At 33.8% G+C, this 15,148-nt stretch overlaps 1 protein-coding gene across 25 annotated transcripts in view; it reads right to left on the reverse strand.

The window, feature by feature from the left end:
• ATE1 (arginyltransferase 1) overlaps nt 1–15,148 on the reverse strand; it is a 248,009-nt gene that overhangs the window by 216,320 nt on the left and 16,541 nt on the right. For 13 of the 25 annotated variants that reach the window (XM_077126255.1, XM_077126256.1, XM_077126240.1 and 10 more), the window contains 2 exons: nt 8,000–8,229; nt 4,632–4,760 (listed from right to left, as the gene is read on the reverse strand). In XM_077126255.1, coding sequence (XP_076982370.1) covers nt 4,632–4,760; nt 8,000–8,229 — 359 coding nt within the window. Of the gene's footprint in view, nt 1–4,631; nt 4,761–5,683; nt 5,813–7,999; nt 8,230–15,148 lie in introns of all 25 variants that reach the window. The other 12 variants (XM_077126243.1, XM_077126241.1, XM_077126245.1 and 9 more) reach the window with 3 other exon arrangements.

The following is a 15,148-nucleotide window of genomic DNA, read 5'->3' on the forward strand; positions in this document are numbered from 1 at the left end:
CCCTGCTGACTGAGATAAAGCACCCTGGGCTTCAGTCTATGGACCTCTTCTTTCTTGTTTATCTATAATCGCTCCCTTGATAATCTTATCTACCCATAAAGGCCATCTATACATGACTCTCAAAATTATGTGTCTATAAAATACAGAATACAGGGTACCAGGATATAGAACGGTGCCAAAGAATGGGGAGCAGTTGCTTAACATATGCAGAATGTTTAATGAGGTTCAACTTCAATGTTTGGAAATGGATAGAGATGATGATAGCGTGTAGTTGTGAGAATAACTAACAGTACTGAATGGTGTATAAATGCGATAGAAAAGACAAGTTTAGAGTCACGTATGTCCCCAGAAGGAAAATTGGAGCTTAAACTATGGGAATGTATAACACGGTGAATTTTGTGGTAGACAATGTCTGTGATTAAATGTACAAATATAAAAAAAAATTTCATGATCATGATGATGCATATGCAACTATATGATATTGTGAATCACTGATTATATATGTAGAACGGAATGATCATATGTTAAGAATGTTTGTGTTCATTGTTATTTTTTTTTTAAATTTTTAAAAATTTAATTTTTAATTAATTAAAAATTAATTAATTAAAATAAATAAATAAAATTATTTCACAAACTAGAACAAATAGAGACACTATTACAAGGAGTTAATAATAAAGGGATGTGGGAGAAAATGTACCCATTGCAAACTATGGACTATAGTTAACAATAATATTTTAATATTCTTTCATCGACAGTAACAAGTATGCCACACCAAGACTATGGGCCAATAATAGGAGGGGACAGGGGTATGGGAGGATTGAGGTTTTATTTTTTATTTTTCTTTCTCTTCTGGAGTAATGAAAATGTTCTAAAATTCTGGAGCAATGAAAATGTTCTAAAATGATTGTGGGAATGTATGCACAAGTGTGCAAAGATACTGTGAGTCAGGGGCTCTACACTTTGGGTGGTTTATACGGTGTGGGAATATATCTCAATAAAGTTGCACTTAAGAAAAAAAAAAAATTTATGGGATGCTGCAAAGGCAGTGCTAAGAGGGAAATTTATTGCCCTAAATGCCTATGTCACAAAAGAAGAAAGAGCAAAAAACAAGGAATTAACTGTCCATTTGGAAGAGCTACAGAAAGAACAGCAAACCAACCCCAAAGCAACCAAAAGGAAAGAAATAATGAAGATGAGAGCAGAAATAAATGAAATTGAGAATATGAAAACAATCGAGAAAATCAACAAAAACCAAAGTTGGTTCTATGAGAAAGTCATAATAAATAAATAAATGGGAATTCCTCAAAATTAAACACTTTTGTGCATCAAAGAACTGTGTCTAGAAAGTAAAAAGACAGCCTACACAATGGGAGACAATATTTGGAAACGATACATCAGATAAAGGTCTAGAATATATAAAGAGATTGTTCAACTCAACAACAAAAAGACAGACAACCCAATTACAAAATGGGCAAAAGACATGAACAGACACTTCTCAGAAGAGGAAATACAAATGGCCAAAAGGCACATGAAAAGATGCTCAACCTTCCTGGCTATTAGGGAAATGCAAATCAAAACCACAATGAGATATCATCTCACACCCATCAGAATGGCCATTACCAATAAAACAGAAAACAACAAGTGCTGGAGAGGGTGTGGAGAAAGAAGAACACTTATCCACTGTTGGTGGGAATGTAAAATGGTACAACCGTTGTGGAAGGCAGTTTGGCAGTTCCTCAGGAAGCTAAGTAAAGAATTACCATATGTTCCAGCAATACCATTGCTAGGTATTTACCCAGAGGACATGGGGGCAAGGACACAACAGACATTTGCACACCAATGTTTATAGCAGCATTATTTACAACTGGCAAGAGATGGAAACAGCCCAAATATCCATCAACAGACAAGTAGCTAAACAAGCTGTGGTATATACATAGGATGGAATATTATGCAGCTGTAAGACAGAATAAAGTTATGAACTATGTAACAACAGGGATGAACCTTGAGGATATTATGCTGAGAGATTAGCCAGAAACAAAAAGACAAATACTGTATGGTCTCACTGATATGAACTAACATTAGTGAATGAACTTGGAGAATTTCAGTGAAGAACAGAGACCATCAGGAGATAGAAATAAAGTAGATATTGGGTAATTGGAGCTGAAGGGGAGATAGAAATAGGGTAGATATTGGGTAATTGGAGCTGAGGGGATACAGATTATGCAACAAGACTGTAAAAATGCAGAAATGGATAGCACAATACTACCTAACTGTAATAGTACACTGAATGTTAGTACACTGAATGGAGCTGAATGTGAGAATGATAGAGGGAGGAGGGTTGGGGGCACAAATGAAATCAGAAGGAAAGATAGACGATAAAGACTGAGATGGTATAATCTGGGAATGAGTATAGTGTACGATGATAGTGACTAAATGTACAAATTAAAAATGTTTTTGTATGAGGAAGAACAAAGGAATGTCAATATTGCAGGGTATTGAAAACAGACGGTAATTCATATTTTAAAACTTTAATTTATGTGTAAGACTAAAGTAAAAAATGTTTTTTTGGTACAAAATTAAAAAAAAAAAAAAAAGTACCAGAACAATATCAGGAGTAAATAATGGGAGTGGGGGTAGGGTAGGACAAGAGTTAAGGGGAGCTTGGGACTTTCTATTTGGTGAACATGTGTTTATTGGTTATTTTCCTTTTCGGAGCTATGAAAATTGTTTAAAACTGAGAGTGTTGATAATTGTACAACTAAGTGAGAATAACGTGAGACCTGAATTGTTGACTGTGGATATTATACATGATGCCCAATGGTAGGAGGTGGCTGAAGGATACATTAATTGAGAAACAGAATGGCAAACTGTGGTATATACATATGATGGAATATTGTACAGCTACAGAAAGGAACAAAGTTCTGAGGCATGTAACGTGGTGAATGAACCTTAGGGACCTTATGTGATGCAAAATAAGACAGAAACAAAAGAACAAATATTGTATGGTCTCTTTTTTAGAAAATACTTATAAATTGGGGCCTAGATGGTAAGCTCTTTTAGCAGTCACATTTGGTCTGTGAGGCTGTGCTATAATATATAAAATCTGGTGTCTGAGGCTGTGCTATATGTATAACCTGGCATCTCCCTGTAACTTTAGCTACCTGCATGACAACTAAGACTCAGCGTAGGAGTTTAAGACTCAGAGTAGGAGTTTGGCAGGTGAGAAAGCCAGCACTGTCACATACAACCACTGTTAAAGAAACTGAAAAAGAGATCAGGCTTCAGTTAGAAATAAGAATGAACCAATCAGGTTGGGACTAAGATAAATCAGTCAACAAGGGTAAGGATGATATTGTCAGTATTTTAGAACTTCATCTACTGTATGAGAGCAAAGGAAGAGAGGTTTATGTTGCCCAAAACTTAAATTTTCTGTAGCACATACTCTAACTCAGCATGTCTAGATAGCTCATTTTAAAAAAATCAAACACACAGCCAAAATGTGAATCAGAGCTTATAATTCTATATAGTTTAATGTAATACCAGATACATCCCAGAGTATGATGAGCAGATAATTTAAAGATACTGGTAAAATCCCTTGAGGGGCAAGAGCAAAAAATAGGAACTACTAAACTTTACACTGCAGAAACCCCTGATGCTATCTCAAACATTAGGGACTCCCAAGTCAATTTTAAGGCTTGCTCTTTTGAAGCTTATTTATGTAGCAGAGAAGCTAAGCCTATCTATAGTTATACCTAAGAGTTATTTCCAGAAGAGCTCTTTTGTTGCTCTAAGCCCAACTCTGCAAGTAAAATCATTACCCTGTCCCCTACATGGGATATGACATCAAGGGGTGAAAGTCTCCCTAGAAACATGGGATATGATGCCCAGGGATGAGCCTGGCCTTGGCACTGTGTAATCAACAACGCCTTCCTGACCAAAAATGGGAAAGACATCAGTGGCTAAGAGAGTTCAAATAGAGTCAACAGGCTGTTCTAGAGGCTACTCTTAAGCCAACTTTAGCTAGATATTGCCATTTATCATGGTTTGCTAAACTCCAACCAAAACCATTCTTGTCAACCCTAAAGACTACCTAGGGCTTTATCTGAGATTCTATAAAGGGTTCACACAATAAGATTACTTTCCAGAAACCTATAACCTCCAGATGGGTTCCTCAGCTAGATAAGTTCTAAAATCCAGAGAGGCCAGCCTCTCCAAGAACATCAACGAGATCCATCCCTCTATTCAATATTACTGACACCCCTTTCCAACATGAAAAAGTTAGAATGGGCATAGTCCAAATACTCCCAAAGACTGGGAGAAGGATCAAAAGAGAAGGAGGACTTAGAGAGGATGGGATTTAACAAATGAGGGTGACAGCTGAATAATTATATTGATATTTCTTTTAGTCTGCAGAGTCTTGGAGCAGCTAGAAAGAAAAATCTAAAATTGTGTAACTGCAACCCATACCAAACTCTGAGATTTGTTCTATAACCACTTGTTACAGTGTACTTCAAAATAAATTGCTTTTTTGTATATGTATTTCACAATAAAATAGGTTAAAAATGGTTATATATTATGCTTCTTCATAGACAACCTTATCAGCATAGGAAAAAATGTTTAACAAACGGTACCTCAGTCTTTCCACATTCATCAGGCGGATCCTGGTGTATGGCCATTTGATACTTGACATATAAAGAAAATGACTGGCTGAAGGACGACTTGAACTCTGGGTCCTCAAAAGAGACAGGTACTAACCTCACCTTCAGAGCAAGGAAAATACAAGCAAATGCTATTGAAACATTTCTACCTGATTATATGCTTCTGAAGGTGAGGCTAGAGTAAGATCTCCACAAATCCACTTCCAAAGCTCAGCGCTGGGATTTTTCATGAAACGGAATAAAACCTGGAAAGAGTTGACTGGCACAGAGCCTGTAGTACTACTGTTTATGAAAAATTTTAAACTTTTTAGGACCAGGACAATATTTTAGTTTGTTTGATTTTTTTTTTTCTATCCATCTGCTGTTGTTCTCTGAGTACATTAGAGTTAATATTGTTGCTAACTGTAGTATTAGCCCCTACTTTTTTCACCTCTTCCTATATTAAGTATTTTAAGCTTTTCTCCTTCCAGATTTCTCTTCAATAATTTAATATATAAAATTTAAGCATACAAAGACTTCTATTAATATACTCTACCATCTTACTTTTCTAGTTTTACTCAGTTGTGCATGGTTAGTACATTAACAAAGAATGATTAAGCTGTTAAAAACTTTTTATGTATGACTTTCAAATATGGATAAGCATATTAACAGTGTCGTATGAAATACATTTAGCTTAAAATATAATGTTTTCCTTTTTTTCTCATGGATATTTTAATTTAGAGCCCTATGAATACCAAGTATTATGACTAATTCAGTGAAACCTGGTGGCTTTAAATAAAGATAATGTATCTTATGCGTTACTTCCCCCCTTGGCACTACAGATAACTGGCATTTAGCATGGCACTAGGTAAAATTTGCACTTTCAGAATGTTCATTAATTCACAGTCCTAACTCTTTCAAATATGCTGCAAACTGAATACTAATAAAATGTACCACAAATAAACCATACACAAGAACTCATACAATAATATCAAATGGAAGGGTAAGTTTCATTTGTACATAAAAAGTACACTTGGCCTCCTGACCTGGCTCACAGTTGGTTTATCAGGTGGGTCCTTGTGAATAACCATCTGGTATCGTTTATAGATCTGGTAAGATTCCTGAAATGTGGCTTTGAACTGAGAACTTGGTGGAGATGATCTCACCACCCTCACCTTCAGAAGGAGTTAAAAAACAATGTTTATTAATTCATTTATTCATTCTATAGAAAAACACATAGATCCTCTTACCCAAAAAGGACCAAAAGCTTTGACACAAATATTAAGGCACAAACATGGAACAGTAGTATTTTAACATTAAATTTCAGCCAATTTGTAAGTAAAGATAAATTATTTCTCCAACTTATATTAAACCATTCAAAAGGCAAAGGATCCTCTCTAAATTCTAATTCTCAGTTCTGAAATGCAGTAAACTATGGAAGCCTGACTCTATTAAAAAATGGTAGAATATTTTGGGCACTTCAATTACAAAAACAAATTCTCTATAATTTAGTTGTACACAATTCACCTTCAATTAAGTTGAAAACCGAATATACTTTTTGGAACTTTTTCATTCATCGCTACTAAATCTAAGCTTATACCTTTTTAAAATAAATATAAAAGACAAACCTCACAAAAGTATTTCTATTTTATAGCATAGTTAAGAACAAAGACTCTAATTCATATTTCCTTTGTTCAAATCTTAATTATCTCATCTTAACTTCACCTCTCCGTGCCTCAGTTTCCTCATCTGTAAAATGAGCATGAGTTACATTATTATTCTAAAAATTACTAATATGGGGCTAAGATAGAACATTCTAACTTCTTCATGCATATGAAAGCCTGGTAATCTAAACTAATGAGGCATCTGAGTACCCCAGCAGCTACTTTTATATGCTGTTTCTGTGCTCCAAAAACCCATAACAAGAGAGGCACAGGATAAAATCAGATTTGATTAAAGCAAATTTTCATATTGAAGCACAGAATGACAAAAAAAAGTCAGTTCATGCTGACACTGATATAATTGAGTACAACATAGAAAATAACTGGAAAGAAAATTGAGGACTGTATGATGTGTGAATAAAACTTTAAAAATGAAAAAAAATGCGTAACAAAACAATAGTAAAATCGAAAGTCACATGCAATATAATAAAGGCATAACTGGAAACGTGTGTGTATGCTAAGAGGTAATCTTTCCATGAAGAAAGTGACATTTAGTAGATAATAAATCTCTGTATATCCTAGACACCATTACATACAAAAAGTAAAAGTTAACTATTGTCGAATAGTTTGGTTCTTTGAATGCATTACTATTCTGATTAAAAGATAAAAGATCCCTTATACCATATTTTAAGCAATATGCAAACTAAAAACGAGAGCAAGGGAGTAAATGTCTAACCAACTCTCTTTCCAATTGTAGAAGGAGAAAGGTTGATACCAGAATCAGAGAAGTCAATTGAATTCTAATAGTCTAAGGTGTAAAAATAGAACTTATTTCTGATAACACATATATGTATCTTATCCTAATATTCAGATTGCATCAAAATTAACTTTTAATATAAGGTCTTGGGGATAAGTGATACTCTAAATGATATTAAGCTATAAATGTAAAAAGCTATACCTGCTATTAATTACATATGAGAAAATGATGTAATCATTATGGCTAATGTTTTATAAAAGAATTTTATAAATACCAAAATGAATACCGAGACTTGATCTGGAAATTTTATAACACTCTGCAGGGGAAAAAAGAATTTAACTTTAAAAGTACTTAAATGTGAACTTAATTTGTTTGGGGGAAGTTAATGAGAAAGAAGATTATAGTACTACTACAGCAATTTAGTACAGTTCAGCTGAATTCTTAACGGTTGGCTTGCATATAGAATACAATTTGCTAGTGTGATCAAAATCAGAACATTAGAATGGATCAAATAATGGTTTGCATAGTGTGGTATATTTCTTACACTATTTAAACCAAAACTACCAAAAACAAACTTTTAAGGAGTATTTTTCTCTTTTAACAACTAAATTTCAGTCATGAGGTGAAAAAAAAGCCAGAGCATCCTCCGTAATTAAATGCTAAAACTAGAATTGTTTTTACAACTTTAGTAACGAACCTGCCTAAAGGATTTTCAAAAAAAGCTTTTTTAAAAGTTTCTCTCAAATAGCCATTAACGTAATAAATGCAAATGATACTCCATCCCAATTGACTTTAATTTCCCATTTTTAAAACAGGAAAATACTGACTAGCATAATCCCAAATGAAAATAAACCAGTTGCCCAAACAAAAAACCAAAACATTAAATAAATCAAACCAAAAAAATAAGCATACATGCAAAAAAAAGACTGAACTCTTCAAAATACCTCTAACTTGTGTGATGCATCCTCTGGTAAAGATTCAAAAATTAAATCTTCAAGTGATTTAGGCTGGTTGGATTTAGCCTTTGGTGGGAGCAAAGATGGCAGTTCACCTTGAGCCTGGAAACCCTCAAGTTCTCCAGCTGGGTTTTGTTGCATGAGTTTTAATCTTTTCCTTTCTTTCCGGATTTCCTTTGCTTTTCGACATGGAGGTTTACTCAAATCTGCCCCTTTGCCTAAAAAGAATGTTAAATTATTAGCCCATTCATATTTGTATCTAGTAATATCTTTTCTAAGGCCTCAAGAACTCTACAAGGTAAGACCAAACAATTCCAACAGTTAGGTTAACTTTAGGGCGGGTTTCATCCTCTAAGATGATCTTAGATTCTACCTTAGAAGCAGGAATGACCAAAGAAAGTAAATAGTCACAGAAACTTTTCAAGGCAGCTGTATTTGTGGATAATTTTTTCATGTATTCATCCATTTCTTTGCCTTTCTTAAGTAGAAAGAACATAATCAAATGTCTTTGGCTTCAGGACATTGCTAACACAGCCCAAATTTCTGAGGGACATTTCTCTGACAGTGCTGATGGCATAAATCCTTAGGAACGGAGTACTGATCCCAGAATAAACTATAGCAGACTTTTCTCAAAATAAATCCTTGCTTAGTTGAAAGTATCTGTAACTCTATTGAATTGAGGTCTCTCACTAGTTCAGTTCTAATGTATTAGAGCTTTGACCAAATAACTAATTGATAACCCTTTACTATATATAAAAAGCAAACTTTTGTTTTTAACTATAATAAACTACAAATTTTAGTGGATATATATTTATTTAGTATATTAAAAGGAAACTACTTTTAAAGTAGATAATAATTTGTAAAATAAAGCCTTTGTTTAGCATATCTGTTTAAAATAGTCATATTTGTTAATCTAGTATTCTTCAAGAAATCTATTCTGAGAAAATAATAAAAGATAGGAACAAATATTAACATAAATAAAAAGCTCAAAGTAATCGAAATGCCCAGTTATACAATGATTACACTATTTTCAGAATAGTGTAAGCAACAGAAGAGATTTTAGGGGATTTATCACTCATTATATGGTGTTAAAAAATGATTTCTTATATATAAATATATACATTAAAAATATCTAGAAAAAAGCTTGGGAAAAAATATGCCACCATGCCAATAATCATTTTACCTGGGTTTGGGAATTTAGAAAGGATTTTCATTTTCTTTTTTTATAATATTCTCTTTTCTCCAAGTTTTCTAAAAATGAATATTACCTTTAAATTTTTTTGTAAAAAGCTAGCAACAAAATGAATAATTCACTATTTCTTAAGATTCTCATACATAGTATTCACAAATCATATAGAAGTCAGCAATAGGAAGGATTACAAAACCAGCAAGTTCAATTTTTATAAGAGCAGTTAGGGAATTTTCCAGAGCCCAAGAGTTGATTAAAGAATAATTCTCGGAACAGAAGTCTATGAGAGGAGACAGATTTTGGGCCCTTAGGCCATCAACTCTCCTACCATGCACCTAATAATAAACTCTTTCTCTCTTTGAAACCTTGGTGCCTTGGTAATTGGTTACTGAGCACATCAGGCAAAAGCATCCATGGCTTTTGTCCAGTAACAATTTGGTGACCTCTAGATGGAACAAAGGCCCAAGGCTCTGGAGCCCCAGCAAAGCAAGCAAGCCTTTTGCAGCTGCTGGACAGAACTTAGTCTAGAGCCTCGGCAACCAGGGTTTTCTGTTTCGCTGGCACTCCAGAGACTTTTGGTGCCTTAACAAGCTTCAAGGAGAGAAACAGTTACCAGTTTCATGTCCAGACATCTGATTGGGTGAGTGGGTCATCAGGGTAAAAGTGGATCAGGGAGTAAATAAGGGGGTTCGAGTTCCCTTGACCTAGGCCTGGGACATGCTTCCAGAATGCCCTTTCCTCTGACCGCCACACCTTATTTCTGGGTACCATGCTGTAAGGGGTTTGAGGGAGGCCCTGACCTAAATTTGTTTATTGAGTATATGCCTAGAAAATGAGTAATTCAAAAATTGATTGGTATTTAATGAAATAGGCCTGTTTAAGCACTAGCTAGTATGATACCTAGGTATAGTTAAGAGTTTAATGCCTATTTAATTGTTAATCGGTGTGTTAAGCACATAGCGTCTGTTTGTTAGTTGGTGTGTTCCCTCTAGCTATCAACTGCTGTGTTATTTAAACAAAACAGTGTTAAGTGTCTGTTTAAATTTATTGATTGATATGTTCCTGCATTTGTACCAGTCAAGTGTTCCTGTTTACTGACTACGGAAATTCTTTAAAAATGGAAACTTTGGGCTGTACTGAAAATTGAAGATTTTAGTCATGAGTCTATAAAAAAGGGATTTATTCTGTAACATAATCTGGCCTCAACATGATTTAAAAAGAAAATAGTAACATTAAAGTTAAAGATATTATAGTTGAAATTGTTCTGCAAAAAGGTGAAAATGGGATGAGATAATATATTCAATCTTTATCTGCCCCTCTCAAATTTCTTGTGTAACTAACTTTCTATTTGTATGTCTGCCTATTCAATTTATATATTCTCATACCACCAGATGGAAACAGCAAATTAAGAAAATTCTTAAAGAGCTCTATTTGAACTGCTTAGAAATAATTAGGTGTCTGATATAAACGTATCAATTGGCACTTCTGAAATAAAAAGAAAAAACTCTCTGAAAAGCAAGATTCAAAACATTAGTTTTATAATTACTGTAAACAAACCTGGGCATTAGAAAGAAACCATCACCCCTGGATTGTTCCCTAAGGCTGCAGAAAACTATCAAAGGGCTGCCTCTGGAAAAAAAGCAAAACCCTTCTCCAATGGTCCTGATCACAGCTTTTAGTAAAATAAATCTAATAATTGGAAATTAATTAAAGAAGGGCAGAGGAATGCTCAAAACTCCACAAGCCAGGTTTCATTCTGCCCCAAGGCCTAACTACCTCAAGTAGTTATAGGGGGAGGGCTAGGCAGAGAAAATAGAAAAACATGGTGAAGTGTAGTTTAGAATTCTTTTTTTACTGGCCCTGGAGATTAGAAATGGTAAGTATAAAAACATGCTACAGAATATGCTATGTATATTAATATTATTTTTTCTAGTAATAGCCTTGCAATAGTAACTATAGTAATCAGATCATTATTAAAATACAAATAGGAATAGCTGAATAAAATCTAATTACCAAATTTCACTAAGTAAAGTGAAATCTTTGAAAAACATGGGAAAGTTTTCCTGGATTTAGAATCGGGACAAATTAAACTATTGCTGTGTATTTTCCAGAACTTGACAGTCAGTATACTTTTAAAATTGCTTATAATCTTAAGATATTATGGAAGCAAAGGGATTTTTTTCAACCTCTAATAAAAGGAATTTTATGATAAATTTTGAATTGAACTAACATGATTTTATTCTGCTTGGGTGTATTCTCTTTAAATCTATGAAAGTGTACTGATAAAATAAGTTAATATTATAAATACGTTCTCAAAATTCCTCTTAAAATAGCCTAACTAGATAGGTTAAGTTACATAAACTGAGCAATGTACCCAGTATTAGTAACACTTTATAGAAAGTATGATAAAATTTAAAATATGCTAATGCTTCAAACTACTTAAGAAATCAGTTAGATTTAGTAAAAAATATAAATAGATTTTTTTATGACTTGATTACCTGGATATCAAAGAATCTGGCTTTTGGTTACTTGGCCATTTATCTCAGTATGTGGAAGAATTTGAATTTGTATATACTGTTAGTAAATGCTATCATAAATAGGGAAAACCTAATCCTTAGCTTCCAACAGTTTATATTTTAGTTAGAATAACATGTACGAGGGCATAATGTAAGACAGTAGTAATAAAGTAATAAAAATGCTGGAAGAATTTAAAAAGCAGATAAAGAATAACCTAAAAAGACCTCATGTATGAGATGACACTTGTGAGACCTTTAAATAAGAAAGTATCATTTAAATAAAAAGCTCTGAAGTAGTTTTTTAGAAGCCATAACTTAATTTTCTAAACTAATGTATTTCTGCTATAATTTAGCACTTGGAAATAATTAGTAGAAAATTTGAGTTTTAAATATCAAAGCTGATTATATTTCAAACTTGGGGCTTTTCTGACCTTTGAAGAAGTGCTGAATTGCACTGAGAGATTTTAGGCATACTATAAAGTAATCATTTGTGTTCTGAGTATAAAGTATACAGATGCCTGACAGTGTTTCAAACCCAAGAATAAATTTCTTCCTTCTTCCATTATTTTGTAGTATCTCTGGCTCTTCCTCCCTTCATGAATACTGTCATTGGACAGAACATGTAGGTTCAAAAAAACTTAGTGAATTTATTATCAAATTTACTTCTGATTATATGCAGTCTGGATAAATAAAAAAATCATAGTTGGAATGGATATGGAAGGTGATAGAAAGTTTGAAGAAATGGATTTTGTTTGCTATAGTCATTGTTGACTACAAGCCCTGAATGGATACAGAAAAATAGTAGAGAGAGGAGGTAAATTTTATTTGTTATATTCATTGTAGACTGAAAAGCTCTGAATGAATGGAGATAGTTGTAAAAAAGGAGTTCATGAGAGTGAATTCTGTCATAGTCAGTGCAAAAGAGGAAGTTGTTGTGTCAAGTCAGGTTTTCATACACAACTAAAGTTTAGTTTCCTCCCTGTTAAAATAGTGTGGATTGTTAGTCTGCTCTTAATGTTTTCAATCACAGAGTACTCTGTTTAGAAAACAAAGATTTTACATAAGAATAATATTCTTTTGTTAATATCCTTGGCCTTCTCATCCTTTATTTCAGAAGATAAGGCTTCTCACTGTTAAAGGAAAAATCGTTATAAACAATTTGTTCTTTCACCTTGTACAAGTAAAGTGCTAAAATACTTTAATATATTGCATAGGAGTTGTCTGAAAAGTATCAATGATTAAGAGATTTTCTATCCTGTTGCTGGTTAAATTTATATAGGTAAAAATAATATTATTCATATATTTAGTGATTGTACAAAATTCCTAAAAATCTGACAATGTTCTCACTTATCCATGTTATATCCTTATACTAATCTGTATGATGTTAATAGTATGGCGTTGCTAGTTATGGTTTACTTATTCTTAAAAAGCTACAAATGATAGAAACAGCCATATTTACTTGTCAGTTGCACTGCTTTGCTCTTATACTTCTCTAAAAGTGTATGTGGTCAGAGCTCTATCTATAACAAGGAAAGACTTAAAAAAAAGAAAGGCAGGACAAATACATGAATTATATTTTATTGTTAATTAACATAACTCTGGTAATTGAGAAAAGTGAAATAGAACAAAACCTCTGCTATGGTTTGTAAATAAAAAACAACTGTCTAACGCTTATTTCTGAAAGTAGCTTCATTTAAAAATGCTTACAAAAATCAGAGCTTAGATTATAAGCTTTAACTGTTATCCTTAAATTCTGAAATGCTTTGCTTTTTGTATAACCTAGTAGTTCCCTGGAACTTTAAGTATCTGTGTAATACCTGAAACTCATATTTAGTTCTCCAGCTCTGACAGTCAGCATAAGTCCATTGCAGCTGTCAAAAAAAAAAAAAAAAAGCTAAAAAAGATTAAACTCTGATTAAAGATGTGATGAAACTGATCTGGTTAAAACTAACAGACTTAAAACCTCCATGTTGTTCCAATGTCAGAGAAGTTCTGAAACCCAGAAATACTGTACTCTCTAAGAATTACTGGTTTCACCCTTTCATTCCTCTGTCCCTTTATGACAACGCTCTTTTTCAGCCTTGAAGCAGTTAGTTGTAGCCCAGATATTCCTCAAGATTAAGAGATAATTATCAAATGAGAGGGAGAAATTAGGATTTAAGGGATGATTTTGATTTCTGAATCATTAAATAGATATCCCTTTTTGCTTTTGGGTGTATTTGAGCCGACTGAGGGAAATATCTGAAATCTCTAAATTGTAATCCAGCTGCCTTGATCTTTGATAATAACTGTATATCCTTTATCTTCTGCCCCTGTGATTGTAAAATCTCTAACTAACCTTCACTTGTACCCAGTTATCCAGCTTTCAACTTTAGTTTTGTAATCACTAAAGACAGCCCCTAACGTTTAATAATGAAGGGTCTTGTGTCAGTCCAAGAACTAATCCACCCCAAATTCAGACTTATCTTGATAACTGAGACTGGGTCTATGCAAACTGTGCCCACATGGCATGCACAGTGACTAAGAATGTCATCAATCTGTGCATGTTCAATAATTACATCATCTAGGGTCACTATACTCATTATCCTAAACCTGCCCATCTTTTTCTCTAATAAAACCATCTGAATTACTGTACTTTGGAGAGACAGATTTTGGGCAGTGTCATGGTCAGGTTCATGTGTCAACTTGGCCAAGTTGTGGTACCTGTTTGTCTGGTTGGGCAAGTATTGGCCTGTTTGTTGCAATGAGGACATTTCATAGAATTAGATCATGAATACATCAGCTGCATCCACAGCTGATTCCATTTGTAATCAGCCAAAGGAGAGTGTCTTCTGCAATGAGGGATGCTTAATCTAATCACAGGAACCCTTTTAAGGAGGATTCAGAAGAGACAGGCTCTTCCTGTTTCAGCTGGTGAGCCTCTCCTGTGGGGTTCATCCAGACCCTCCATTGGAATCTTCAGCTTCACAGCCTGCCCTGTGGATTTTGGACTCTGCGTTCCTGCGGTCACGTGAGATACTTTTATAAATTTTATATTTTTTAGTGTTTCCTGTTGATTCTGTTTCTCCAGAGAATCCTAACTAATACAGACAGATAGGCCATCTGCTCTCCTTCTATGCACCTAGTAATAAACTCTTTCTCACTTTGAGAAAAAAAAAGGAAGTCTATGAGAAGCTTATCTCACAGTCCATCTCAACTGGAACCATATTACAATCTCAATATCATGTTCTCCCACTAAAGACAAAATTTACATAAAATACTTCAAAGAAGTTTAACAATTGGGTAACAAAGGACTGATTTTACAATTAATTGTTAATCTATAACTTTTAGGGCAGAGACTGTACCTTTTCTCAAATTTGTTCTTTAAGACATTACAGCATATTGGTTAAGAGCACAAACGCGGACTTGGGCTCCTTGAGGTCATGGACCAGC

This window comes from Tamandua tetradactyla, chromosome 13, assembly GCF_023851605.1.
Source record: "Tamandua tetradactyla isolate mTamTet1 chromosome 13, mTamTet1.pri, whole genome shotgun sequence".
In the NCBI taxonomy this organism is placed as follows: Eukaryota; Metazoa; Chordata; class Mammalia; order Pilosa; family Myrmecophagidae; genus Tamandua; species Tamandua tetradactyla.